Source organism: Aspergillus welwitschiae (genome assembly GCF_003344945.1).
Source record: "Aspergillus welwitschiae strain CBS 139.54b unplaced genomic scaffold BDQ94scaffold_21, whole genome shotgun sequence".
NCBI classification, from domain to species: Eukaryota; Fungi; Ascomycota; class Eurotiomycetes; order Eurotiales; family Aspergillaceae; genus Aspergillus; species Aspergillus welwitschiae.
Genome location: NW_020798715.1, coordinates 521,008 through 545,938, shown reverse-complemented (window position 1 = coordinate 545,938; position 24,931 = coordinate 521,008). Strand labels below are relative to the sequence as shown.

The following is a 24,931-nucleotide window of genomic DNA, read 5'->3' as shown; positions in this document are numbered from 1 at the left end:
CAACGACTCCTGAGCTTACCAGGCTACAATGGGTAGGATGAGTGATCTAACCGATAATGGTGTAGGTAGAAGATACTACATAAGCTTGTTAACTTCCCTTGGGCGGTGGCGAGGCACTTGCACGGGGCTCGCGGGCCAAAACTAGTACTTAAACATAGCAGTAAACTATAATAGTTTGCCTCTCTTAACTTTCATCTGATTCTGTGCTTGTAATAAAGATAACACTATGTAGAAATATGATTAGGCTATCAAATTTCCAGACTACTCATCGCACATACTTGCATCTGGAGGGGCAGATATCTATGCAGCAGATTTTAATGCGAGAACCGCGAAGAAGACAAACCCTACACACGCAAATTACCAGTAAGAAGTTGAAAGCATCAGCCTCCAAGGCCGCCCATTAGAGCTCAAAACCCTACAGCACTGAGGTGTGGGGCTTCTAGTCCGTATCGGTATCCATCGCACAGCAAGGCAGACTATTGGCGACGCTGTGTGCGGTACTCCATAAAACTACAACTTCGCTGAGAACACCATAAATGTTGTCGGGTATGCAGAGTCCTATATTGTGCGACAACAGATAGCACCATAATAAACCTTAAGCTTTGACTACTGTATACAGTGACGTAGTCCATCTATTTACTCCTTGCTTCCTGGAATCCGGATACGAATCATGAAAGATATGGAGTATTGCATGTACATGTAGGCCACTTCTTTGTTTTTGCCACTCAGTCGGCGGTGTGCCTGCATGCTCGGTAGGCATTCTGCATCTGCGAAAGTGTTATTAGCATCAGCTATAATAGTTTTTTGTACGTGAGACTCATGATCCAGGTCTCATTGAATGGCCTGTCACATATATAATAAACCCCATGCTTTACATATCATGTCCATACTTAGAAATATTGACTTGCCCAACCTGCTTGAACACGAGAGCTCGGCGGCTCCTGAAGATTGGTTTGGGATCTTGTTTGGTTGAACCACTACTATTCGGTATTTGGCTTAGGAAAGGGGAGCCTCGAGTTTCTGGTTCAGTTCCCCATGGGTCAGATGAAGTACCCAGGGGATACGCACGGTGGCCCCTTTAAAACACATCGCGACAAATACCCCTCCCCCTTTTCCCACTCAATTATCTCGGTTCCCATGGGCAAGTTCACACCAGAGGCAAAATCTAGTGTGGGATGCGACTCAAGAACAAAGAGGGGCACCCTCACGATTTAGGGCCTCTATCTGCTAGGTTCTTTGTCCTAAGACACATACATAACTACTACCGACATGGGTGCTGCACCTGCTTTTACCTGCCGTCAATAACTCGATTAGTTGCATGTTCCAACTGTAGTAGTAACATGTCTTTCAAGCAGGTCACCACTACCATCGGTAGGGAGGGTGAAGTGATAGTATATTTATTACCTAGTACTGAAGTTATTATTAGAAACCTATGTTTAGAAGTCCCCTAGATCATATACTCCGTCTCAGCATTAGAACCAGATCCATGGCGTCAGGGAAAGAATTTGCCTAACTTGACTAATAATAGTTAAAAGTGGAGCGCTATTCTGACGATGCAGGTGGGGGTGAGTATTCTACTTCGGTATCTACTGAGCAATTCGTACAAGCTAGTACAATAATACTCAATCGCTACCTTGGATGCGGATGGTCCTGGCCTGACTCAGGTCACGGGTGAAACATACCAGTCGATTGTGTGAGGCGCAGGGTGGGCTTATTGGCTGCTACCTCATTTGACGAATGGCTGAGTGTGCCTATAGCAGCTTCCCTGGTCTGTGTGCCAAGGTGGGTCGATCTCACCACATAAAACATAACAGCTCCCCCTCCTTTCTACCCTCCCAATTGTTTGTTGATCCCAGTGAACCACCTCCTCAACCTCTCCGTGTCCTTTCCTCCTGATTCCTCCTTCTTTCAACTCCCCCTTTCATACCTACACACTTGTTCATCACTCCTTTTCATAAGTAGTAAGTTACATACATTGCCGAATGCAATGTTGTCGGTGTCTTGATTAACATTGTTCTCTTCAGGTGAACTCCTTTCGATATCTAGACATAGTGTCGTCTTCTTGGAACATCAAACGGTCCCCTAGTCTCTCCCACGCCTCCGAGTAATCACATCAAAAAATAATCATGTGGTATGTATGGCTCCAAAGCTCAATTTGTATATTGCGATGTCTAATTCAAACTTTAAAGTGGCATTTTCGGCTACATCAACTACCTTGTCGAAAGAGACCGCAGGTTCATTCTCGATACTATACTTAACGGTCAGTCCCTCTCCATCGTGCCAGCCTCCATCAGGTCTCACATCGCTCCGCGAACATGTCCTATTACATCTTGTATCCTGACATCGCGTAGGTCTTTCTAGACTCGAATACCGCGGTTATGATTCAGCCGGTCTCGCAGTCGATGGCGACAAGAAGAAGGAAGTCTGTGCCTTCAAGGAAGTTGGCAAGGTCGCTAAGTTGAAGGAACTCATTGAAGAGTCCAAGCCCGATTTCACCAAGACTTTTGAGTCCCATGCTGGCATTGCTCACACACGCTGGGCTACTCATGGTACTCCGTCTCGCCAGAACTGTCATCCTCACAGGTGGGTTCACTGAATTTACGTCGGTTGGATTAGGCTTAGGAAACATGAGACTAACACATGCCACCTTCCAGATCTGATGCCAACTGGGAGTTTGCTGTTGTTCACAATGGTATCATCACCAACTACAAAGAATTGAAAGCCTTGCTGGAGAGCAAAGGATTCCGCTTCGAGACCGAGACTGACACGGAATGCATCGCCAAGCTTACTAAGTATCTTTATGATCAGCAGCCAGACATTGACTTCACGGTGTTGGCCAAGGCTGTTGTCAAAGAACTCGAAGGCGCTTTCGGTCTCCTCATCAAGTCTGTGCACTATCCTCATGAAGTTATTGCGGCCCGCAAAGGTTCCCCGCTTGTTATTGGTGTGCGAACTTCAAGGAAGATGAAGGTGGACTTCGTTGATGTGGAATACTCCGAAGATGGCCCCCTCCCAGCGGAGCAGGCTTCTCAAAACGTTGCCATCAAGAAGTCTGCTACTGGATTGCTTGCACCTCCTGACAAGTCACTCCTGCACCGGTCCCAGTCTCGCGCTTTCCTTTCCGATGACGGCGTTCCTCAGCCAGCCGAATTCTTCTTGTCATCAGACCCATCAGCGATCGTTGAGCACACTAAGAAGGTCCTTTACCTAGAAGATGATGACATTGCTCATATTCATGAGGGACAGCTGAACATCCATCGTTTGACTAAGGATGATGGCACGTCTAATGTCCGCGCCATTCAGACCATTGAACTTGAGCTACAGGAGATTATGAAGGGTAACTTTGATCACTTTATGCAGAAAGAGATCTTTGAGCAGCCCGAATCCGTGGTTAACACTATGCGCGGTCGACTGGATGTCGCAAACAAGCAGGTCACACTGGGCGGTCTCCGGCAGTATATTTCTACCATCCGTCGGTGCAGAAGAATCATCTTCGTAGCTTGTGGAACCAGTTACCACTCATGCATGGCTGTGCGTGGTGTTTTTGAGGAGCTTACTGAGATTCCTATCTCAGTTGAACTTGCCTCGGACTTCCTGGACAGACAAGCGCCTGTGTTCCGTGACGACACATGTGTCTTCGTTTCCCAGTCAGGAGAGACAGCCGATTCCCTGATGGCCTTGCGCTATTGTCTCGAGCGTGGTGCCTTGACTGTTGGTATTGTTAATGTTGTCGGCTCATCCATCTCCCTCCTGACTCACTGCGGTGTGCACATCAATGCTGGTCCAGAGATTGGTGTCGCTTCTACGAAGGCATACACATCGCAGTTCGTGGCCATGGTTATGTTTGCACTCTCGCTTAGCGAGGATCGGGCTTCCAAGCAGAAGAGACGCGAGGAGATCATGGAGGGTTTGGCCAAGGTATCAGAGCAATTCAAGGAGATCCTGAAGCTCAATGAGCCCATTAAGCAGATGTGCGCCAAGTTCTTCAAGAACCAGAAGAGTTTGCTGCTGTTGGGTAGAGGTGGCCAGTTCCCTACGGCCCTTGAAGGTTAGCAGGTTGATCTTTCCTATAATCACTCCTCAGTTAACATGATTTTATAGGTGCGCTTAAGATCAAGGAGATCTCCTACCTGCACTGCGAGGCTGTTATGTCAGGCGAACTGAAACACGGTGTCCTTGCCCTTGTCGATGAGAACCTACCCATCATCATGATCCTTACGAGGGATAACATCTTCTCAAAATCACTGAACGCTTATCAGCAAGGCTAGTCAATCCTCCGCTCCAATCCGTAAGCTTTAGTCACTAACCATCCTACAGTCATTGCCCGAGGAGGCCGCCCTATCGTGATCTGCAATTACGATGATCCAGAGTTCTCTGCCGCTCAAACAGAAAAGATTGAGGTCCCGAAGACGGTCGATTGTCTTCAAGGTCTTTTGAACGTTATTCCATTACAGCTTATTTCCTACTGGCTTGCAGTGGGAGAGGGTCTCAACGTCGATTTCCCCCGTAACCTCGCGAAGTCGGTTACTGTTGAATAGAGAGCGACGAAGCAAAAACGATAGATTCGTGGGCACGAGACTGGGAACTCTCAATTAATCCATAGGGTCTCTAAATTAATGATGTTAACATATAAATCCTGCAGTATTGGTAGTTTTTACCCATGATTCTCCTAGTTGCGGTTTGCTTCTGCCTCCCTGCTGTTGTAATCGTCTGTCTGAGGTGTGTCCGACGTTTTGTCGCATGGCAAACCGTAGCAGCCAGTAGTCTCCAGCGATTTAGCCTTGCACATATCGAGTCGAATGCAATAAGGTGGGCTTCCATGGGTTAAGAGTGAGGGACCTGGGGACATCTTATTACATCAGTAAGTACTGCTAACTAGATAACTAGCTCAAAAGATCATTATCCTTGATCCAGCGGGGTAGACTTCCGTTCCCCACTTTGCGCCGGAACTCCCACTTCTGTTGCACATTGTTTGTCTGTCTCATCAGTTTCCCCGAACACCATCTTCCTTCAATTTGACAACGGTAGCCTATTAGGACCAATATCTGGAAATTTCATTACAGGATTCGGACGTGATGACTTCTCTGTCTCTGAAAGGCCCAGGCGCTGCGCAGACATACGATGGTAATAACCTCTTTTCAGGATGATCGTATGATTAATGATCCGTCTGCTAAATGATGGAATCTTAGGGGCTGGGCTACGAATCGCCATTGTCCATGCGAGGTGGAATATGGGCATAATTGGTCCTCTCGTGGATGGGGCTAAGCGGAGCCTCCTTGCAGCTGGAGTTTCTGAGAATAACATAACCGTCCACACTGTTCCAGGCAGTTATGAGTTGCCCTTCGCCGTGCAGAAGTAAGCATAGTCATCATGTCTTTTCCTTCTCGGGCATTTCATTGGAGACTTCGGAGACTGATGCTGACTTTGTACGCTGTCAGGTTATACGCGGCTTCCCAGATTGAAGCTTCCAAAGGCTCAGCCTCGGCGCAAGGCATCAGTGCCACCGATTTGCTGTCCTCCTCTACAGCGGACCTCACGAAGGCATCTCCACAGTCGCCATCTTCCGATACGCCTAGACCTTTTGATGCCATCATTGCCGTTGGAGTGCTGATTAAAGGGGAGACTATGCATTTCGAATACATCGCGGATGCCGTCTCTCATGGATTGATGCGTGTGCAGCTCGATACGGGAGTGCCGGTCATCTTTGGCGTGCTTACTGTCTTGACTGAAGAGCAAGGCTTGGAAAGAGCCGGCCTGGGCAAAAAGGGGATGCACAACCATGGAGAGGACTGGGGTAATGCTGCAGTAGAACTTGGAGCAAAGAGAAGAGACTGGGCTGAGGGTAAAGTTGTTTAGTGGACCTTCAGCAAGGCATCGATTTCTTTTCCGTTTTGAGTTGGTTCGAAGTTGATTTACGGTAATCGATCACCTCTACAAAAGAAGAATAATCGATTGCTTTACGTTGAAGATCGGAACCTTGATTGGCGGCCTTAAGTCACAGTTGCCATATAGCATACATTCGTTTACCGTGCATTAAGATATGAAGGTCACATGAATAAGGGCAAAATAACGAGATGGATTATTCTTTGACCGAGTTCCAAGTGTAGGGTTAAGGCTATAAAGTTCACTCCTCCATCCGTTCATTCTCGTTCGAGTCACCCTTTGTTGCGTCTTCGTCCTCATCCTCTCCCTCCAGAGCTCTCTTTGCTGCCCGCTCTGCCTCCTCACGGAGTTCTCTAGGTACCTCCTCGTGCCTCCCCTTTGTCGGACCATCTAATGAACTGATCCAGGTCATTTCCAGTTCAAAATCCTTGTCCTTACTGTCTTCATGGGCGACATAAATAATTCGAGCCGCTTCCTTCACTCCATCGAGAAGGCTCAGTGTGCCGGAGCTCAGGTCGAGTTTCTCAAGCTCAGCCTTGGCTGCTTGTCTCCCTTTCCCGGTGGCAGCGCCATAATAACCCTTCGATAGCGTCAGCATCGTCTAAAAGCACCTTTGTAGATTGCAAGAACATACCCAGTACAGGCCGCTTGGTTCAATCATATATAGACCTGGGCCCCCAGTCTTAGCGCCCTCGACCTTACCACCAGAACCCGCCTTGGGCCCACTTCCGACTTGACCGTCGACAGCAAGCTCGGCTTCGGAGTCCCAGCCTCCGACAATAGCGGTCACGCCAAAAGGCCTGACACTAGAGTAGAGTGTGTAGGCTTGCACGTAACTCCCAAGGCGATTGGATAGCGCGGAGGTTGGAATTGGCCCTTTGTAGACACTTCTCCACGATGAAGCCTCGTCACGGGCCCGAGAAACGAAATGTCGCCCGTCTGGCACCAGTCCGGCGGAAACCTGTCATGGAAGCAACATATTAGCACGACAGGCCCCTAAAAAGCGTAGATGCCCACTATATGGAATCAGCGTGGATCCTTACAATGCCAACGTGACGATCAACCGTAGCTATTCTCTTATTGGCGCCAGGCTTCAGAAGCTTGCTGGTAATGATTTTCTCTACTGCGAGCACAACACCGTCTTTGCACCTGATACCAATGGCTGTCCCTCCATTCTCTACCGCCTTAACGGCATATTCTACCTATTTTGAATAGTCAACAGAGCCGCGTCTGCTATGAAGGTGGAGGAAGGCGAATGGATACCTGGAAGTTGCGACCATCTGGAGAGAAAACTGAGTTGGAGAGATCGTACCCAGTGCCAATGGAAGTCTAGGTAAAGAGATAATCAGTTACAGAGGAACGTCGACTTGGGGATTGAGAAACGAACCATGGCTGGTGAGGGTTGTTCAACACAGATTCGAGTGATAAGAGTAAAATCAGAAGATAGGAGAATATCGACAAGATCAAAGTGATGAGTTACTGGGGACACTTGAAAGCTTTCACACAAGCAACGAGGCAGATAGCGATGTGAGCACTCGGGTAAGGTAGGTAGCTAAGGTACGCGTAGTTAGCAATGCCTGCCTAAGCACGAACAGCTGAGTACATCATCCCCTTCCTGGTATAGGCTAGTGTCTTGCCGCTTTTACCAAGCCCGACGCTGTCATGTGATGCGATCCCTGCAGCTCTGCTTGGCCCCACTCCGCTGGGTTGCGATAAGGACTGAACAAGTCTCACTGTATCGTTCCTATACATACTATAATATAGTATACTCTACTTGACAAAAGCTATTGCACAGCGCTTGCGCGCCACAATTGATTGGGGCTTCGATGTCAACGCATACAAGTTTTCCACCCGGTCAATACTTTCATATTCGAGGGGATACCGGTATGTACATACCCGTATACTAATTCTCTGCATGTGGGCTGGCATGTATTACCAGTCTTTATCCCCGCCGGCTGTCTCCTGTCGGCCTGAAATCGATCATCTTCTTGAGTGACGTAGATGGTTCTGTCAGGACATAACCAGCATCCGGTGGGTGGTCAGCCGCGCAACCTTCTATCAGTAGGTAGGTATTTTCTACTCTCTGTGAACCAAGAGACTGTGAGACTGCATGAGTAAGGTACTGATTCTACCGTCTTTCATTATAAATGCCCAACCATGTGTCTGTTTCGGGCATCGACCTGTGTTTCAGTTGACATTTGACCAATGTTTCCCGCCACCTTGCTTGATGTTTCCTATTTATTTTTCCAATCCACGGAGCACTGATATCCTTTACTTACTCTGCTGCTTGATTCCCTTCGGCTAGAGGGCTGTATATCCCAAATTGGACCTGGAGCTGTATAGAGCTTCAATATTTGTTCCCTCCCACGGCTTTGCCACCCGCCCTTTCACTTCGAGAACACCGAGCAGGAGAAGGTCAAGCGTGCATCATACATCCTCCAATTTGCACACTCCAAGAACATAGACGATATGTCTTCATCCATATTGCATAGCTGCCCCTGCTGTGGGCAAGTTACAGATATCTCCAATGCACTTGCTGCTTTCATCGAAAACCCCTATTGTAGCCAGGTAGATACTTCATATATCTAACTTTATGATTCTATAAGCTCTCTGACCAGAGAATCATGCAGTGCGGATTGTCCGCTTCTGAAAGCGATTTGAAATTACAAAATGATCTCTCAGCACTTTTCGAAAAGCAAATGAACCTAGAGATGCCGTTATCACCCGAAGGGAGCGTGGGAGCACAGCGGCCTGCTCCCTCATCCCCAATTGTGTATAGCATCACGCAACATTACCATCATTCTGCGCATGTTGCTCAACAGAATGCTACTCGTTCCTCAGAAGGAGTTCCTCGCCGCGACCCCAATGCTGCCGTCAACGAGACACTCCGACAGCACAACGTGGACCCCTCAACACTCTCAGCCAAGCAGACGGAGCTTTTTGAACATGCCATCCCAGAACAACAATCACGCCTCATCCAGATGTGGCAGATCTCCCCAGAGCATAGCTATGCAGCAACTGGCCACGCCAGCGAAACCAGATTGCTGAACCAGGAAAGGTCGAATGTAGCCAGTGCTGTTGGCCATGGCCCGACTCCATTGGATTGGGCAGCCACAGGTGGTGATCGTGAAATGTGCGATGTACCTGACCGGAATGAGAATGGAGATGATGGACACCTGTATGCTGAGCCATATATGGTAACTGGATATGAGGCGATAGCCCAGGAAAGGAATGGAGTCCCTGCAGCTCAGCCCGCACACCTCGTGGCTGAACCAACAACCGGATCACCATACAAGCTTTCGAGTGACCCTATTTACTATGCTCACTGTCGAAGATGGTGGGAGCCTACACAGCAGAGTTCGGTAGAGTATCAATACGGTCTATTCGACGAGATGAACCGTCATTCCCATTGCGGCTTAGTGCAACCTCGTTAGATCGAGTGTACAAAGATAGCTATGGCGTTCAATCCCACTATTTTGGTAGTTATTGCCTAGATGATGTTACCATAATGACGAGCATGCGAGTTTCCGAAATGGCCAATACCAAGAAATGTTATGTTTGATAGCTTTATGTTTTCCTGGCTCAGTAGAATTGTAGGAACCAATTAGATAGTCTAGCTGATGCCGTCAAAGATTATATGTGCTTGTAGCGACTTGAACTACGGAAGAAGCCTGCCAACTATAGGCAAGCTGTAGAGGAAGAGAGAACATGTTAACAGGTTTTTGTAGTACTAATTTTCAATAAGCAGTATATGGCCATGGGGGCCCACAGGCAACTTCGTAGACATGACGAAACTATGCTCCCTCTATCTCCCAAGCCCCTTTTGTTCACCATCTCTTCCTTCTTCCTCCCCAAGTTTGAGCACCTCACCCATTCGAGGGCCACTATAGGTATTCAATCAAGGTCTGAACCGAAGGGAAAGGGCTCAAAGAGGTAGTTTTAGCTGCCAGCATCCAAAGGAGTCGGTGCGGTAGATATATTGCGGCAAAGAGTGACTAGACAGTACGCAGCACTTGGTTTGCCGGTCTTCGATTCGGCCGAGTTATAGTATGACCATTTGTAGAAGTTTTGGATTTCTTTTTTCTGGATTTCAAGCCAAGCCCTCCCCAGCGACAGTATAACAGTTTCGGGAGAGAATATGACGTAGTTCAAAAGTAACATGATGAAATAATATGTAGCAAGAAGAAGATAACGAAGCCCGATTCTGATTGCTTGAGTCCTACAAGACTGGCGACGGGCGAGAAAGAGAGGCATGGGCTTGTTGGAGGCAGTGACCCAGTCTACTGGAAGTCGGACTCATCGATATCTGCCATAGCCTCCGCAAAGGCATCGGCAGAGCGCTTGACTTCACTGCCGGCTTCGACAGCCCGCTTGATCTTGTTGCAAGGTTGGCCAGGCAGGACACACCATCTCTGAAGGGTCTCGGGGGTGGCATCTGCAATGGCTTCAGCCAGAGCATCGGCAGACCGCTTGACTTCTCCGCTAGCATCAGCCGCACGCTTGATCATGTTGCATGGCTGGCCAGGGAGGACACACCATCTCTGCAGGGCAGCAGCCTGCACAGTAGTGGCAGCAAGAGCAGCGAGGACAAGAGAGACGAGCTTCATTTTTAAAGAAATGTGAGGGGGTTTTTTGTTTTCTGAAAGTCAGATAAATTGAATTTGAGGAATGCTGTTTGAGCTTTGGCTTGTCAGTTTGTAGTTCTTCAAGATTGTCAAACATAGAGAACTAGAGCCTTTATATAGATTTTTAGAAAGCCCCAGAAAATCCGGGCCAGCTCTACCTTGCTGTACATCAATAGAACATATCGCTATTCAGGGGGGTCCAGAGCCTGAGCTAGGAAAGCAAAGGTAGGAAGCAATGACATCGTCCTTGAATAAAGCACCAATTGAACAGGACGACAACACATCAGTCAATAAAGTAGATACGGCTACTTCCACAGTGTATTGAATGACAAGGCAAGAGAAACGAGCCAGAGTTTCACTCGATATTGCCACCAATAGAGTCGAAATGATGGAATAGGGCTGTCTCCAGTTATGACTATCCGTTTGGTGTTAGCTACCAGCCTCAATAAGGAATAAAAGGAAGTAAATTGTATAGTAAGGTTGCGATAGAGACCCAAGGGTCAGCTTTGAGGAAGTTTCTTTATCCACCGTCCACTATGTTCTCTACAACCTCATATTTAGTAGTATCGCAAGCTTGCCCTGCCAAATTTGGGTGTCAATAACACTCAGGCTTAAGAGGTGGTCAAAATATCAAGTTTTCGTTCTTTTGCCAATAAGACAAAGTATGACCGGATTCTGTCATCAATAAGCTATTGAATACTTTGACCTTGATAAACATGAGTGGTTGTGAACAAAGCACCCGCTCTAGTTCCGCAAATCGGATGTTTTGAGACCCTTGACGAGGACCGGCATGTGGCGGGTCAGCCGTGGTTGTTGTTCCTTAACCATTACGTACTTTCTGGAGACTTTTCCCCCATGTCATGAAGAGAGAAAAGCAAGATAAGATCATGTGGTCGTACATCCGTTCTCCCTTGTGAGAATGTAGCGTAGGTAGAAGATCATGTACGTATACTGGACTGGAACCATTTGAGTCGAATTGTTGGTCGGGGTGATGATAGATAAGATCGGCCCGCGTGAGTAGTTGGTTGTCCGACATGTTCTTGAGTGGATGCCGAGACGATCCGCCGTTTTTTCCGGTGTCTCGTGCGTGCATCGCTGGCTTTAGGTCTTTTCTCGCCGTCTCCGTTTCCGTCTTTGTCTTTCCTCCCTCTCCCTTCCTCTCTCTTTCTGCTCTCCCGTCCGCACGTTTTTGGGTCCCCTCTCCTCTCTTCCTCCTTTTCGGTCCGTTCCATCTTATTGTCCCCTTTCCTCGACCCCTTTGTCTATCAAAATGTTCTCTTTGCGGACGGCGCAACCCGCGCAGGTAAGTCGATGGTTCCTTGCTTTTTGACCGATCAATTCCTTTGTCCGACCCGACTTCGCTCGCTCGATTCCTTGCCCTTACTTCCCTCCCACCGCCGCCCGCTACATCCTTTCGCCCGGCTGAATTAGAGAGAAACGCCTGGGCGCACTTGGAATACGATCTCCCACCTGCTTTGCTCAATTGCCTTTCGTTGACGATCTACGATTTTGATTATTTCCTATTCCCTCTAACGCGGTTATGCTTGGCAGTCTTTGCTCCGTCGCGTTGCGGCGCCGACTTCCTTCCGTTCCTCCATCTCGGCAAGATGTGCGTCAGCCCTTCCATTCGCATGCAGTACCGTACTGCTAGAGACACATGGTTTATTGACTCTATAACTCAAGCCTTTGCTAGCGTTCAGTCCGATATCTTCAAGCCCACTAAGTATGGCGGCAAATACACCGTCACTCTTATCCCAGGTACCTACATTCGTCTCTTTCACAACTTGATCATTTTGCTGATGCTTCGGTGATTCGCTTTCTTGAAGGTGACGGAATCGGAGCCGAGGTTGCTGAATCGGTCAAGACTATCTTCAAGGCCGACAACGTTCCCATCGAGTGGGAGCAGGTAGATGTTAGCGGTGTTGACACCGGTAACAAACACTCAGAGGAGCTTTTCAAGGAGTCCATTGCTTCTCTGCGCCGTAACAAGCTGGGTCTCAAGGGTATCCTCTTCACCCCGGTTGAGCGCTCCGGCCACCAGTCGTTCAACGTTGCTCTCCGTCAGGAGCTGGATATTTTCGCCTCTATCGTCCTCATCAAGAACATTCCCGGCTACAAGACCCGTCACGAGAATGTTGATCTTTGCATTATCCGTGAGAACACCGAGGGTGAATACTCTGGTCTCGAACACCAGTCCGTGCAGGGGGTTGTTGAGTCCCTGAAGATTATCACTCGCGCCAAATCTGAGCGCATTGCCAAGTTTGCCTTTGGTTTCGCTCTTGCCAACAACCGCAAGAAGGTTACTTGCATCCACAAGGCCAACATCATGAAGCTTGCGGATGGTCTTTTCCGTAGCACCTTCCACAAGGTCGCCGAGAACTACCCGACTTTGGAGGTTAACGACATGATTGTCGACAACGCCTCCATGCAGGCTGTTTCCCGGCCCCAGCAGTTCGACGTTATGGTTATGCCCAACCTGTACGGTGGCATTCTCTCCAACATTGGTTCTGCTCTTGTGGGTGGACCTGGTGTTGTCCCTGGTTGCAACATGGGCCGCGACGTTGCTGTGTTCGAGCCAGGCTGCCGTCACGTTGGCCTTGACATCAAGGGCAAGGACCAGGCTAACCCTAGCGCTATGATCCTTTCTGGCTCTATGCTTCTACGCCACCTGGGATTGGACGACCATGCCAACCGCATCTCCAAGGCCGTCTATGATGTGATCGGTGAGGGGTGAGTTTCAGACTTTTGTTTCAACCTTCCAGCTTGATTCAGAGCTGTCGCTAATGCGAAATTCTCTAGTAAAACGAGGACCCGCGACATGGGTGGACAGGCTACCACCCACGAGTTCACCAGGGCAGTCTTGGATAAGATGGAGGCTGCTCTGTAAATTATTACCCACTTGAAAACCGACTTCCCACCTTGCATGTGGTACCTGCTACAATTATGATGATGAGAGCTTGTATAGGCCAGTGAAATGTTTTTGTTTCTATTTGTAGACCATGTCTGGCCTTTCTAACTGTCTCTATAATCTGTACCCCCTTTCACCCCATTTGACGCAACGACGCGCGGCGTCGGACACAAAATTGTGTGCTATGGCGTGTAAAACTGTACACAAACGTTTGAATTTGGAAGCGTGCCTCTTCAATATCTTGGACGGCTCAGTAAAGAACCCAGTAGACAGACGACCACCGGGGTATCCAGTGTTTAGTAGATACGAACCCCAACGCCCTGACATTGGTGGTGATATTATCCCCTTTGGGACAGTATTAGCTCGCCCGGAGACAAAGAAACGGCGCAAAGGAACCTCCAAATGGAAGAAACTCAAGTGGTATGCAAACGTGAAAATTATAGCCGCGTACCTGTTGCCGGGCCCCGCTCTAGCTCTCCAGCAAAGGCCGACACCGGAACGCTGGATGCTTTTCAGTGCCAAGTGACAAGCACAGGAAGATCCGCCCATATTATAACGGTCTGTACTGGGGTGAGGATGTGATGGGATTATAATAAGCACATAATGATCGCGCTGCACGAGAGGGATCAAAAAGCGGGACGTCGTTTTCTGCCGGTGTACTTTGAATTCGCCTTCACAACCTTGCCTTTCCGAGTCATCTGCTCCTTTTTTCGCAAAATCCAAGCCTTGTCACCCTTTCTCGATGATGCTTGTTTGCCACGCTCCATAGCCCGTTTCCGGGCGTCCACAACATCCACGTCGTTCATGCCATTGACAACACCGGTGATGTCACCTTGTAATCCACCCCCTCCAACGGTGAGCACGAGGTAGAGTTTGCTGTTTTTTGTACCCGGGTCATCTTCCAGTATACCAGCTCCAAAGCCAGCCTTCATGGCAGCTCCACTGATCATGCTCCGCTGAGCGTCGTTCTTTGGATAAAACTGGCAAACTGCACGACCACCGCGCCGCAGACTAGCATAGAGACCCTCAAAGAAGCGACGAAGACGGTACTCCGGACTAACATCACTAGACTCCGCATTGCAAAGCCACTGGATAGCACTGATACTAATGGCTGCATCGAAGGTTCCTGGTCGGAACGGCACTCCTTGCCCGATGTCAGCAAGAAAGAGGTCGCCATCGACACCGCGCTGGAGGGCAACATCGAGCATGCTAGGCGAGATGTCCATGCCGATCCAAGTATGCGGGCCTCCGTCTTCGGGAGCCACCTGTGAAAGAATCTCGCCGGAGAGACCAGAGCCGCAGCCAAGATCAAGTATCAAAGAAGGTGATTTCAGGTCCAGGAGGTCGAGTGCCCGATGGGTCATGTCGGACTGGATGTTACGGATACGAGACGAGGTAGTATATTTTCGGGACTCATTATCATCATAGAATAGATCCGGAGGCCTTGAATTGTTGCACTTTGTCAGTGATATATTGGCCACTGGATTTCCTCGTAATCCGTCAAGGGTCACCTACAAGACATCTTCAGGACGTGACATGTTTGCGATCAAGTCCCCAAGGGTTTCGGGCGGTCAAATAAGCAGAGCAGTTCTTGGAATCTGGAAGAGGGGGAGGTCTCAACTTTTTTTTTGGGACTTACTTTCGTCGGGCGGAGTGTAGCCGCGGGGGCTTGGCATGCGGTCCGGTGGTACACCATTTTTAGTAGCCTGAGGCACCAAGTACGGTCCAGATCGGCCAACTGGTTGCTCTTGTTACATCTTGCCAACTATCCGATGCTTGATGCTACTACGCCCATGCCTATCGATCTGATCCGGTCCACAGCGCTCTCACCCTCGACTTCTGCACAATGTGGATCCTACCCTTGGTAGGGTATTTGGGGGTCATTGTCGGGTTCGCTTTCCTTACCTTAGCGATAGGTATGATATGCCCGCAATGCGCGCGATGATGATGACGACGACTGGTCTTGCTCTCGTCACCATAGACAATAGGACGAGATGCCAAGCTCACATGACTTGTGATACTATCTGTATTCATCAGGCTGACCTGTTTCTAGCCTCCGGCCTTTACTACCTCTCGGAGCTTGTGGAGGAGCATACAGTTCTTGCCCGTCGGCTGTTGTACCGGCTGATATACAGCATCATCGCCGTTCAGATCCTCCTCTACGTATTTGACCGATTTCCTTTCTCCTTGACCGCCCTCAGCATCGGCTCGCATATCGTATATGCCAGCAATCTCCGCCGGTTCCCCATAGTCAAGTTGTCCGACCCTCTCTTCATCCTGTCATGTGGGCTCGTCGGTTTGAATCATTGGCTTTGGTTTCGCCATTTTTCACAGCCATTACCTTCATCGCGCGGCGCCACAAGCTGGCGCCAGCCGTATCAGATTAATGTGGAGGATATGCCCACCTTCACGGAGGTTGCGTCTTACTTTGGACTCTGTGTCTGGCTGGTACCATTTGCGCTCTTCGTCAGCCTCAGCGCGGGCGATAATGTCTTGCCTACTATGGGCTCCGAGTATGCCACAGGTGACCGTGTGCCTACTTCGGGGTTTACCCCGGGTACGTTTTCGTCCGATGGCAAGTCCAAGAACAAGGGAATGGCCAAGGCCCTGGTGGATGGTGTGCGGGACTGGGTTAAGGATAACGGGGAATTGATGGGTTTCTGGAAAGGTGAACGGGCAAAAGGCTTCTAGAGGCGAAGTTCTTCTTTGCTCTAGTCCTTTGTACTAACTTCACCCTGTCGGATACCCTTGGCGTTCTGCTTTCGGATCAATCTCCTACACACTCTCTCAATGAATGGCTAGAGGAAAGCCTTCATGAGATATCCACTAGCAGTTACTTGTTCTGGTGGAGTTGTTATTTATACTAGCTATATAGGCTAAAGAAACAAATTAATGAGAATTTGGAGTTTAGAATGTAGCACATGCACAGGCCAAAACCAAAAGACGAAATCATCAGACGAGGGGGTATATTGTGAAGCATGCCTCCTTCCAGAAAGGATCAGGGTGTGTACAATCCAATTGTAAGTATCACAGAGGTATGCTCCGTGTCAACTCCGGACTGCAACAGGCAAGGACAGGGAAGATAGTTGAAACAGAGGGTACTCAATTATTATTAGTATTAAGAGTACCCCGTGGTCCTCAGCTAAATGTAGCAGAAGTACAATGTGGTCATTTCACATTCGTTTGGATCATCGAGCTCGGTCGTGGGAAAGGAGCCATACTGCAACATATCTGAAAGTCTCAATGACAACAGGTGAATCTTGGCGCGGGAAAGGCTGATATGCAAAGAAGAAACAAGAAACATTAAGCTTGAGTCGAAGGGCTAAAGAAATTCATGATAAACACAACGCTTAATATGACGTAAGAGACAATCGGAGCACGCCATAATCGTAATTATTCACATACAAGCTGCGTCAAACTTGGAAGGGTCAGCGGAGGATAGTGATTGGCAAGCTTGAGAGAGGACCCATACCATTTTCACCATGAAGCGATGCAGAAAAGTCCTGATGATTAACTCCCATGAACAAGAGAGAGCTCTCCCTCCTCTTCGCCTTTGCCGAACGAGAGTTGTCAATGTTGGGCGACAACATCCTGTTCAAGGACGGCGAGCTTGAATGGCCCATGTTATATTCGTCCGGCCCACTTCCAGTAGAACGTTCATGACTGTTAGATACAGAGCCCTTACCGTTCTGCAGATAGTAGTCATCCATCCCGCCTGCATGTTCACCGAATGTGACTTGACCGTAACCTGGTGTGGATGCCTCCGGAGCAGCTTGACGAACGGGGTACCGGAATTCTTCATGGGAAGGAGAATAATTGACATCCCGCTCCAACGGTTCAGCAGTAGTCTTGAGCACCCCATTGAAGATGTCCTCGAAGTCGGTGAGGAACATTGAGAAGACGGGTGCTGGGATGTTCAGCGTAGGAGCAAAGACAATACCAACGTTTCTGATTGTCATTTTATTGACATCAGAGTTGTTTACTATAACTATCAAGAACTGAACCAATGCTCGCAGCAAGGCCAGGTTTGGCTGAGGAAGTCGATGAACAAGGTGATTGAAAGCGGCGATCTTCTTTTGTTTTTCATGAAGTTCTATAAGGGTGTGTTAGTAGCAAACTAAAGCGTACAGTGTGAGTACTTACCGAGTACCCGCAAGAACTCTAGATGAAGCTCACGGGTTAAAACCGTGGTGGGAAGTTCACGAAGGTATTGCTTGAAAAGGGAGGCGACGGCGTGTACATCATGATACTGGTCATCTGCGAGGAAGTCCACATCACCTTCGGTATTGAACCGCTCCTTTAGAGCCTTGACAACAAGATTCGACCCGCTCAACCTAAAAATGCCTTCCTCCGACTCTGCTCCTTTAGCTCTGAGATATTCTATGCAACGATAAACAACCGCAGGTAAATCAACGTCGACCCCTTGTGGTGCACAAAACTGTACAGCTTCAGCCAACGGCAAGCCGAAAACTGGCCGAACGAACTCTCGCTTTTCCACATTGTTCTGCACCGGAGCCAGCGATGAATCATGGCAAGCCTGGAGCTGAGTAGCAAGATCAACAGACGACCTTGTGCGAAAACCCCAGATGCTGCGTTTCTTTTCCTTAACGCTGGTAGCTGCTTTGTTGCCCCAGGCTCCTGCGTCCTGGATTATAACTCCATTGGTAGGGCCGGAGATGAGTCTAGACGACGACTGACCATGGTCTGGGCCGGAATCTGCAGTATCGATCGGAGGTCCTGTGGAGGTTATTGGGGACTTGGGGATCTGTCGATCAAACGATGGCCCAAGTACAGGTGGCTCGGCAGGAACAGCATCATCGTAACTGAAGCCTTGAACTGCGGCATCAGCGCTTTCAGTGTCTGGATTGTCGTTTCCTTTGTCTGTCTTCTTGCCCCCATTTGAGAACAATTTCGGTTTGGCAGGGGGATTAGTCTGCTGTTTCCAAGTTGCTGATGACTGTGATTTTGCGGGACTATTGAAGCCATCGTTCTCTGACTGACCGTCAACATATTCAAGAAGCGCATCCACCCAGGTATCCCTTTCTTCGTCACTCTCAGCACACAAAACATGGCGAACAAGAGCTGACGAGTCCTTGCGCTTGGGTTCCAAAATAAGGAACGCATGGCGATACTGGTTGTCGGAGTCCTCATCGCCGTGGGAGGGTGAGCTGTTTCGACCGCTTGCGTTCTGCGATTGCTTGCCAATTTGCGCGTTGTACAATTTGATCGTGCCAAGATGAGGGCCGCCTGGAGACTCGAAATATTTCAGCTCGGGACTATGCAAGACGAAATATCGTGCTTTCCAGCCGCCGAAATTCTTTCCTCGTTTTGTTAGATACCCCTCCTTCCTCGGTTTACCATCCGGTCCGCGTAGGATTTCGGCACCAGCTTGGTGATTCCCTCTCAGTAGACTCATCTCATCGTCTCGGGGTTCAATGGCATCGGATGTAAGGAATTCACATATGACCAACGCCGCCTTGTCGTCCATTGGGGTATCAAGGAGAGCCTCAAAGTAGGCATTCAACGCGGCACGTCTAGTGTCAACTTTGGCAGGAGAATGTCCGCTGAAAATGGACCGTTCAGGCAACTTTCCTCCAAAAGACGATAGTTGTCGAATCTGTTGATCAAGTTGAGGAAGAGCAGCAATAACCTTTTCAGTGCGCCAAAGCTCCATGTTTTCGGATCTTGAAAATATGCCCAGCGTAAATACAGGTTCTTCCTCCGATGGCCTGGAAGCCATATAGCTATTTCTGGACGGCCGAAGTCGTGATGACGAAACCTTGACATGTATTGAAGGAAGGGCATTTGGTGGCAGCAGGAGGTTTGGATATTCATCTGATACAAGACCTTGAAATATCCCGTTATTCTTCACGACTGGTTCTTGTGGGCTGTCTATCTTAACGGCCGCGTCGATTGATGGAATAGGTCGATTGTGAGCATCAACTGACATGGAAGAATATGCAGAACTGCTGGAGATTAGGTTTGAAGGGGTCCCTGAAGAAAACGGATTCTGATGCTGGACAAAGCGCGGTGACAGTGCCAATCCGGAAAGATTGCTCTCAGATGACATGGGCAATGACGACAGAGCACCAGGAATTTCCCTGGGTAAGCGCGGCAAAGGAGAACCCAATGGGCGGTCTTCGGGCCTTGGGCTGACCGGCAAACCGGGACTCTTTGGGATACTGATGCTAGGAAGGTCGCCAAGTGGTCCATTGTGCCTCGTACGGGGACTGGACGCGGAAGATCCTGAATGGTCAATTGAAGGCTGTGTTTGTCGCGGGTTTGAGAGTGAATCCACAGCCGCCAAATTGTTTGGATTGTTTCCTTGGCTTCCAGGGTCCTGCAGGGTCTCTTTGTCTCTGTTGAGAGCTGCCTCGCGTTCTCGATCGTCATCATCTCTCGTCCTTCTCCTCCCGCGCTCCATTGACAACTCATCCGCAGCCAAAATATCCTCATACTCAGAGTCAGAGTCATATATATCAGGTTCTGTTGACGTATCTTTTTGGGAAAGATTCAAGGGTGCAGGCGGAGGTTTCCGGACCGGAGGTGGCACCTCCTGCTGCTTGTTCTGACCTGGTGCAGTGCTATCGACGGGAGATCTTGAATCACTCGAAGAGGTTGGACTCGCTGTCGACAATTCTCGCCGAGTATATACCAGTGATGGATTGCTTTGCGTTTCGGCTTGCCCATCATCATGAACAGTGGAATTGCCTACTGTGTACTCCTTGTCTGGCCGTAATGGCAACTGGCCGACACCAACACCAAGGCCATGTAGCGAAGCCGAATTGGGCGAATCTTGATTCTCGATAGTGGCGGACTGTAGAAGAGTGATGTCCCGAACCTGATTGTCAGAGTCTATACTATCTGAATGACCCCCGCGATTGTGCGCCTGGGCCTTTCGGCTAGGCCCATGGCTTGTTAATGTTCCGCTGCTTTCGCTGTCTCGTGATCGCAGTTTTGAGTCGATAGTGGATGGTAAAGGCGGAGGGGAACTCTGCAACTCCTTAACCTTCTTTCTGTAGCGTTCCTTCTCTTTCAAGGCACGTTCGAGATCTTTATTTAAGCCTAGAATGAGTGTTCGCTGCTTATCAACCAATCGCCAGAGCTGCGAATTTTGAGAGGCTGCATGATGCTTTTCCTTCAGGAGGTGTACAATCACAGCCTCAGCCGACCCTGCGGTCGCTATCAAATTTCCAATATCGGCCTGACTTAGCGCATTGGCATCGAATGAAGATTTATGTGTCTGAGAAGCGGAAGAAATCGACGAGATGGCCGAATCAATGGAGGAGGTCCGGGGCATCATACGCTGACCCGGACGATTCCCGGAGGGCGATTGAAGAGAGTTGGCTGGTGAGGTAGGGGAAGACATCCTGGGACCTGTCTGATCTGGTACTTGCTGCGCCCGATTATCACTCATTTTACCATTCAAATCATACTGCTTGAGACTATCCCAAGTGTCTCTCACGACCGCGTCCGATCCGCTGGATGTCTGTGAATGTGTATCCGGAGAAGGGGTTTGGATTGTCGCATATGCCGTATGATTTATCGTATAGTTGCTCTTGAATAGGGAAGGATTACTGAATGACTTTGGAGATAGCGGAGTCTGCGATGGACTGGCGCTGACTTGTCGGGGTGATGGGAATTGCACGTTTGTTTGAAGGGGAGATGGCGTAAGTTTGCGGGGGGAAGCAATGGCAGCCCCGGAACGCACAGCCTGTCCGTCAGAACGCGGGCCCAGATAATCGCGAGGAATCAAATCGCTGGATAGTGGCAATGGCGAGTGCACCGTGCTTTGGTGCTTGGTTGTAGGTAACGTGGGAAGGGTAACAGGTAGCTGGTTGATGGTGGTATTGTCACTACCTTGCCGCCGAGGCTGCGACATGGCTTGTTTAGGAGTCGGAGCTCACTCCACGCATGGGAGGGAGGCGCGGAACCAGACAACGATTGGACGCTAAACTCGGACGGTTCGACTGGGGGGTTTCAGCACCAGCGGGCCAGGGGGCCAGAGCCAACGGTTCGACGGTTCTTAGATTGATCGAACCACAAACATACCTTCCGCACATGCGAGCCTTCGCTGTGAGGACAACACCGAGAACTGACGGCATCGGGTGATTTTCTGGGAACGGGCTGGTTAAGGGAAGATATTTGAAGAAGTTCGGCAAATATGGCCTCTCATAATCAACTAAGACTAGTTGCAAGATATAAGCCGAGTGGGGAAGGGGCCAGGGGAACAGGGGAAAAAGAAGGAAAAAAAGGGGGAGGGAACAGTAGAGCATAAGCAGGAAGGATTCTCCCTTCTTTTTTCCCCAATGAGAATGCAATCTGGGCCAAGATTTCTTAGTAGTGCAGGGAGCTTGTGGGTTTCTATAAGGGTAAGAGCGAAGCAGAAGATAGTATCTTACTGTGGTGAACAGCCAACTTCAGTATCCAAACTTGCAGACATAGTAAACAGTCTTGCTGCATTTACAGATGCTTGATTAAAACGGCTATGCTTTGCTATGACAACTGATTGGTTCAAATTTCCCCAGTGGCATACCCTTTAGAGATAGGCGCAGAAAAAGCATATGCCACTAGTGGTCCTGCATGAAAAGCAAAGCCCACTTGAGAGAAGGCCTCGAGGGCACCATACTTGTTGGATTTGCTTGGCTGCCCCGTCCATCATGCCCCGCCACTGAGGACAAGAAGCTGAGAATCGCGTCAGAAATGGTGGAAAACCCCAATCAGATGAGAAGAGAGGCATATAATGTGACATGAAAACACCAGAACACCTTTTCTAATGCAGCCCCCTGAGTCAAAGTACAACAAAATTCAAGGGTTGGGGTAAAGATGAGATCGCTTTTTCCCCTGTCCAACGCCTTTATCCCAGTGAAACCAAATTACCCAGCTTAACTCCCAGACACCCGTATGGTACAACTATACAATGCTATGCTATATTTCCGGCCATGCCCATAAAGATGGCCTGGGCAGCCAATTGGAGTGACCAGAAGCCAACTTTCTTGAAACGTCGCTTTCGAGCCTGTTCATCAACCACATCTCGCGCAAACGCATCGTATACCTGCCCAGCGTTATTATTATGTTATAGATCACCTGAGCAGATATTTGAGCTTACCGCCGCTGAAAGATCATCCATCAAGCCGCTATCCCAAGTGGTCCAACTGCCATCAAAATCTCCGAGGCGTTTGACGAGGCGACAGTTCACTGGAATAAAAGTACGCCTTGAATTAATATAGGCAACAATGGGTCTAATAAGCGCATTGTTGATATATGAAAGGTCTCGTGTGAAAAGAGGAACAACAGCCCTGACGTTGTTCAAGTGGAGGCGGAGATCGGTGACTAGGAACCTCCTGTCATCTTCGGCAGCGATTTCATCTGACGAGTTCACGTTGGACGTGGCTGACTCAAGATCCAGATTAGACGAGACTGTCGCTTCTAGCCGGTCATAGAATCCGGCCATAACCTTCGCAAGGCTTTCATCATTCTCCGCCGGAAACATAATGTCGGAAACGATGTCGACCGTCCCCTCATGTATCCAAGAAAACGGGCCCTGGACTCCTCGGTTTAGATGATCAATATTCAGACCATCGATGCGTATCCTGCTATGCTTCTTCCATGGACTTGGTTTACCATCTTCTTCCCCCCCATTTTCCAGCTGTGCACCGGTAAAGCCATGAGTTTGTCGAGGATGGATTGTGAACAATGAGTTGTCGTACGACCCCGACATCATATTGGCGGACATAAAATCATAGAATAGCCATTGTTTTCTCAGTTGAGGCAAATCACAGGAGAAAATGCTGACAGGGAAGGGCCTAAAGTTGTCTGGCTGGTACACGGTAACCAACACATCGCTCATCTTGAAAGAATCAATTTCGAAGTCACCAGGATTGTGCTCATGTCGGTAAGATTTGGGATCAAGATCGTCATCCGACCAGTGAACATATCTGCGGTCGACTACACCGCGAATTCCCCGTACCTCAACGTCACGAAGAAGTCCTTTACCGTTGATCCACTTCGTAAATGACAACGTAACGTTGACTGTTTCGATCGACACATCGAACTGTGTGTAGTTGGTGTCCTCTTCTTCCGACACAGGCCGCTGCTCAGGCAGTTCAGGGTTGGTTTGCTCCCCAAGGGCGGCGGCGGCGACGGCAGCAGCGGTCTTCGAAGAGCCCTTACTTACATGTCCCGTCCCTTGTCCTGGTCGCCTGGAGACAAAGACATTCTTGAAAGTGATCACGCCATCTTTCCATTTCGGAACAATTGCAGACTCGAAAACAACCTTTACGCCGGAAGACTTAGTAAGATAATTTCCGATCCAGCCAGCCAATGTTTCTATCAGGATCAGCATCGAATCAATGTCAATGAGAACCACTTCGGGCCTACCTTGGGCGAACACCGTATTAATTGCGATGATAAGCAATGAGAAGAAAGTGGTAGTACCCAAGACTACCCAAACCACATGCCCCAAGAGCACCCATGAGAAGAGAGCGGTTATTTCATCCAGGTTGAAAGGCCTGACACTTCGTATAGAGAACCACTTGAACCGGACCTTAAGTCGTGACCAGAACCCATTAGCTGCAGCCAACAATTCTTCTTTCGTAGGCCGGTGCAAGTGCGGCATATGTGGTAATCGGTCCCGGAGATGGCGGTTTAATTGCCCTTTTTGATGAACTTCAGGTAACTGCGGCTCAGAAACCTGACTTTTATCGTTGGTGGATGTCTCAGGGCTATTACTTAGACTGTCAGGATGAGGGCGGCCGTCATTATGATTTTTAGGTTCCTTCTGTAACTCGGTCGTCCTCCGATCATCTGGGTTCGTATGAAAACCGCGCCTAATCGTAAGCCAGGAGACAATACCCAAACCCTTTCTTTCCAGTGTAGAAATCCTATGCGGCCTCAAGTCCCTTAGAGGGATGGCGTATGTTGCCCCGGCTGCAGTGTGATCAGAGGCGCCATGTACAAAGCCCGCGGTAGCAGGTACTTTCATAGGCCGAGTCGGTTTTCGCGAAAGTGAGCTATATCCTTTCGCAATATGAACATTGCAAAAGCCGGCTCTGAAGTCTTCTGTATTTAATGTATAAGATAGGCACGACACGCGCCTTTCTCGCAATCCATATCCAAATAGTAATTCCGTTGTTCCCCATGAGTTGGTGTACAACCTGCGCCCGAGATAGCCAGACATGATTGCCGTCACATGCTGGACAATCTGAAAAGGCAGGTAAGCGGTAGAGGAATCTTCTCTGGTATTGATCAGAAAGCTAAAAACAGGACAAGCTATTAGATGTATAGCTGGGATGACAGGTGCATGCGTCTCAATCACCGGGCAGAAGCACGGTGCTATCTAACCAGGCGGACCGCGAATAAATTTCCATGAAATCATCCCGCCTCAACAGGAGCGGGTCCTGTTTGTACTGTTTGCATCGAAAATTCACAAATTCACACTATAACCACACATCTTTTCCATGGACCGTAAAATCTGTGATAACGGACTCCGACTCCGATTCACAGCCTAAACCGT

At 49.0% G+C, this 24,931-nt stretch overlaps 12 protein-coding genes across 12 annotated transcripts; 6 read left to right on the top strand and 6 right to left on the bottom strand.

The window, feature by feature from the left end:
* Nucleotides 1–497: 497 nt before the first annotated feature.
* Nucleotides 498–1,556, top strand: BDQ94DRAFT_146334 (uncharacterized protein). Its single transcript, XM_026766803.1, has one exon. The coding sequence runs from the start codon at nt 1,176–1,178 to the stop codon at nt 1,449–1,451; it is 276 nt and encodes a 91-aa protein (XP_026625069.1). The 5' UTR covers nt 498–1,175; the 3' UTR covers nt 1,452–1,556.
* Nucleotides 1,557–1,847: 291 nt separating this feature from the next.
* gfa1 (glutamine--fructose-6-phosphate transaminase (isomerizing) GFA1) lies at nt 1,848–4,573 on the top strand. The gene is made up of 7 exons (XM_026776030.1): nt 1,848–1,961; nt 2,025–2,131; nt 2,190–2,260; nt 2,352–2,583; nt 2,655–4,048; nt 4,102–4,263; nt 4,318–4,573. The coding sequence occupies exons 2-7, from the start codon at nt 2,127–2,129 to the stop codon at nt 4,536–4,538; spliced, it is 2,085 nt and encodes a 694-aa protein (XP_026625068.1). The 5' UTR covers nt 1,848–1,961; nt 2,025–2,126; the 3' UTR covers nt 4,539–4,573.
* Nucleotides 4,574–4,705: 132 nt separating this feature from the next.
* BDQ94DRAFT_146326 (lumazine synthase RIB4) lies at nt 4,706–6,074 on the top strand. The gene is made up of 4 exons (XM_026766802.1): nt 4,706–4,830; nt 4,888–5,124; nt 5,190–5,355; nt 5,439–6,074. Exons 2-4 carry the CDS (start codon nt 5,076–5,078, stop codon nt 5,854–5,856), a joined length of 633 nt encoding a protein of 210 aa, XP_026625067.1. The 5' UTR covers nt 4,706–4,830; nt 4,888–5,075; the 3' UTR covers nt 5,857–6,074.
* On the bottom strand, nt 6,075–7,533 carry BDQ94DRAFT_146325 (proteasome core particle subunit alpha 7). The gene is made up of 5 exons (XM_026766801.1): nt 7,271–7,533; nt 7,147–7,212; nt 6,927–7,085; nt 6,518–6,844; nt 6,075–6,463 (listed from the first exon to the last, which is right to left on the bottom strand). The coding sequence occupies exons 1-5, from the start codon at nt 7,271–7,273 to the stop codon at nt 6,125–6,127; spliced, it is 894 nt and encodes a 297-aa protein (XP_026625066.1). The 5' UTR covers nt 7,274–7,533; the 3' UTR covers nt 6,075–6,124.
* Nucleotides 7,534–8,507: 974 nt separating this feature from the next.
* On the top strand, nt 8,508–9,317 carry BDQ94DRAFT_171711 (uncharacterized protein; the record flags this gene model as incomplete). Its single annotated transcript, XM_026771823.1, has 1 exon — nt 8,508–9,317. The coding sequence occupies one exon, from the start codon at nt 8,508–8,510 to the stop codon at nt 9,315–9,317; it is 810 nt and encodes a 269-aa protein (XP_026625065.1).
* Nucleotides 9,318–9,708: 391 nt separating this feature from the next.
* On the bottom strand, nt 9,709–10,284 carry BDQ94DRAFT_146321 (uncharacterized protein). The gene has a single exon (XM_026766800.1). The coding sequence runs from the start codon at nt 10,135–10,137 to the stop codon at nt 9,823–9,825; it is 315 nt and encodes a 104-aa protein (XP_026625064.1). The 5' UTR covers nt 10,138–10,284; the 3' UTR covers nt 9,709–9,822.
* On the bottom strand, nt 10,164–10,490 carry BDQ94DRAFT_171710 (mating alpha-pheromone PpgA; the record flags this gene model as incomplete). The annotated part of the gene is made up of 1 exon (XM_026771822.1): nt 10,164–10,490. One exon carries the CDS (start codon nt 10,488–10,490, stop codon nt 10,164–10,166), a length of 327 nt encoding a protein of 108 aa, XP_026625063.1.
* Nucleotides 10,491–11,654: 1,164 nt separating this feature from the next.
* On the top strand, nt 11,655–13,607 carry BDQ94DRAFT_54909 (isocitrate dehydrogenase (NAD(+)) IDH1). The gene is made up of 5 exons (XM_026776027.1): nt 11,655–11,811; nt 12,060–12,117; nt 12,192–12,266; nt 12,335–13,238; nt 13,308–13,607. Exons 1-5 carry the CDS (start codon nt 11,779–11,781, stop codon nt 13,393–13,395), a joined length of 1,158 nt encoding a protein of 385 aa, XP_026625062.1. The 5' UTR covers nt 11,655–11,778; the 3' UTR covers nt 13,396–13,607.
* Nucleotides 13,608–13,965: 358 nt separating this feature from the next.
* BDQ94DRAFT_54948 (18S rRNA methyltransferase BUD23) lies at nt 13,966–15,025 on the bottom strand. Its single transcript, XM_026776028.1, has 2 exons — nt 14,932–15,025; nt 13,966–14,859 (listed from the first exon to the last, which is right to left on the bottom strand). Exons 1-2 carry the CDS (start codon nt 14,952–14,954, stop codon nt 14,043–14,045), a joined length of 840 nt encoding a protein of 279 aa, XP_026625061.1. The 5' UTR covers nt 14,955–15,025; the 3' UTR covers nt 13,966–14,042.
* Nucleotides 15,026–15,188: 163 nt separating this feature from the next.
* BDQ94DRAFT_146317 (uncharacterized protein) lies at nt 15,189–16,331 on the top strand. Its single transcript, XM_026766799.1, has 2 exons — nt 15,189–15,332; nt 15,470–16,331. The coding sequence occupies exons 1-2, from the start codon at nt 15,263–15,265 to the stop codon at nt 16,105–16,107; spliced, it is 708 nt and encodes a 235-aa protein (XP_026625060.1). The 5' UTR covers nt 15,189–15,262; the 3' UTR covers nt 16,108–16,331.
* A 513-nt stretch (nt 16,332–16,844) lies between these two features.
* Nucleotides 16,845–21,298, bottom strand: BDQ94DRAFT_171706 (GTPase-activating protein BEM3; the record flags this gene model as incomplete). Its single annotated transcript, XM_026771821.1, has 2 exons — nt 16,845–17,509; nt 17,560–21,298. The coding sequence occupies 2 exons, from the start codon at nt 21,296–21,298 to the stop codon at nt 16,845–16,847; spliced, it is 4,404 nt and encodes a 1,467-aa protein (XP_026625059.1).
* A 531-nt stretch (nt 21,299–21,829) lies between these two features.
* On the bottom strand, nt 21,830–24,736 carry BDQ94DRAFT_146312 (mitochondrial distribution and morphology protein). The gene is made up of 3 exons (XM_026766798.1): nt 23,797–24,736; nt 22,526–23,745; nt 21,830–22,471 (listed from the first exon to the last, which is right to left on the bottom strand). Exons 1-3 carry the CDS (start codon nt 24,593–24,595, stop codon nt 22,340–22,342), a joined length of 2,151 nt encoding a protein of 716 aa, XP_026625058.1. The 5' UTR covers nt 24,596–24,736; the 3' UTR covers nt 21,830–22,339.
* Between the last annotated feature and the right edge of the window lie 195 nt (nt 24,737–24,931).

What these genes read in the sequence shown, in the direction of transcription:
- BDQ94DRAFT_146334 (XM_026766803.1), top strand. Translation starts at nt 1,176, where the DNA reads ATGCGACTCAAGAACAAAGAGGGGCACCCTCACGATTTAGGGCCTCTA.
- gfa1 (XM_026776030.1), top strand. An exon ending in GTTCCCTACGGCCCTTGAAG is followed by an intron (nt 4,049 to 4,101) that starts GTTAGCAGGTTG and finishes ATGATTTTATAG; the next exon opens with GTGCGCTTAAGATCAAGGAG. An exon ending in ACTGAACGCTTATCAGCAAG is followed by an intron (nt 4,264 to 4,317) that starts GCTAGTCAATCC and finishes ACCATCCTACAG; the next exon opens with TCATTGCCCGAGGAGGCCGC.
- BDQ94DRAFT_146326 (XM_026766802.1), top strand. Translation starts at nt 5,076, where the DNA reads ATGACTTCTCTGTCTCTGAAAGGCCCAGGCGCTGCGCAGACATACGAT. An exon ending in CGCTGCGCAGACATACGATG is followed by an intron (nt 5,125 to 5,189) that starts GTAATAACCTCT and finishes ATGGAATCTTAG; the next exon opens with GGGCTGGGCTACGAATCGCC. An exon ending in TTGCCCTTCGCCGTGCAGAA is followed by an intron (nt 5,356 to 5,438) that starts GTAAGCATAGTC and finishes GTACGCTGTCAG; the next exon opens with GTTATACGCGGCTTCCCAGA.
- BDQ94DRAFT_146325 (XM_026766801.1), bottom strand. An exon ending in CAGATGGTCGCAACTTCCAG is followed by an intron (nt 7,086 to 7,146) that starts GTATCCATTCGC and finishes TATTCAAAATAG; the next exon opens with GTAGAATATGCCGTTAAGGC. An exon ending in TTGATCGTCACGTTGGCATT is followed by an intron (nt 6,845 to 6,926) that starts GTAAGGATCCAC and finishes CTTCCATGACAG; the next exon opens with GTTTCCGCCGGACTGGTGCC.
- BDQ94DRAFT_146321 (XM_026766800.1), bottom strand. Translation starts at nt 10,137, where the DNA reads ATGCCTCTCTTTCTCGCCCGTCGCCAGTCTTGTAGGACTCAAGCAATC.
- BDQ94DRAFT_54909 (XM_026776027.1), top strand. Translation starts at nt 11,779, where the DNA reads ATGTTCTCTTTGCGGACGGCGCAACCCGCGCAG. An exon ending in GGACGGCGCAACCCGCGCAG is followed by an intron (nt 11,812 to 12,059) that starts GTAAGTCGATGG and finishes TATGCTTGGCAG; the next exon opens with TCTTTGCTCCGTCGCGTTGC. An exon ending in CACCGTCACTCTTATCCCAG is followed by an intron (nt 12,267 to 12,334) that starts GTACCTACATTC and finishes GCTTTCTTGAAG; the next exon opens with GTGACGGAATCGGAGCCGAG.
- BDQ94DRAFT_54948 (XM_026776028.1), bottom strand. Translation starts at nt 14,954, where the DNA reads ATGTCACGTCCTGAAGATGTCTT. An exon ending in TCACGTCCTGAAGATGTCTT is followed by an intron (nt 14,860 to 14,931) that starts GTAGGTGACCCT and finishes CAACAATTCAAG; the next exon opens with GCCTCCGGATCTATTCTATG.
- BDQ94DRAFT_146317 (XM_026766799.1), top strand. Translation starts at nt 15,263, where the DNA reads ATGTGGATCCTACCCTTGGTAGGGTATTTGGGGGTCATTGTCGGGTTC. An exon ending in TTTCCTTACCTTAGCGATAG is followed by an intron (nt 15,333 to 15,469) that starts GTATGATATGCC and finishes ACCTGTTTCTAG; the next exon opens with CCTCCGGCCTTTACTACCTC.
- BDQ94DRAFT_146312 (XM_026766798.1), bottom strand. Translation starts at nt 24,595, where the DNA reads ATGTCTGGCTATCTCGGGCGCAGGTTGTACACCAACTCATGGGGAACA. An exon ending in TAATACGGTGTTCGCCCAAG is followed by an intron (nt 23,746 to 23,796) that starts GTAGGCCCGAAG and finishes TGATCCTGATAG; the next exon opens with AAACATTGGCTGGCTGGATC. An exon ending in TGGATGATCTTTCAGCGGCG is followed by an intron (nt 22,472 to 22,525) that starts GTAAGCTCAAAT and finishes AACGCTGGGCAG; the next exon opens with GTATACGATGCGTTTGCGCG.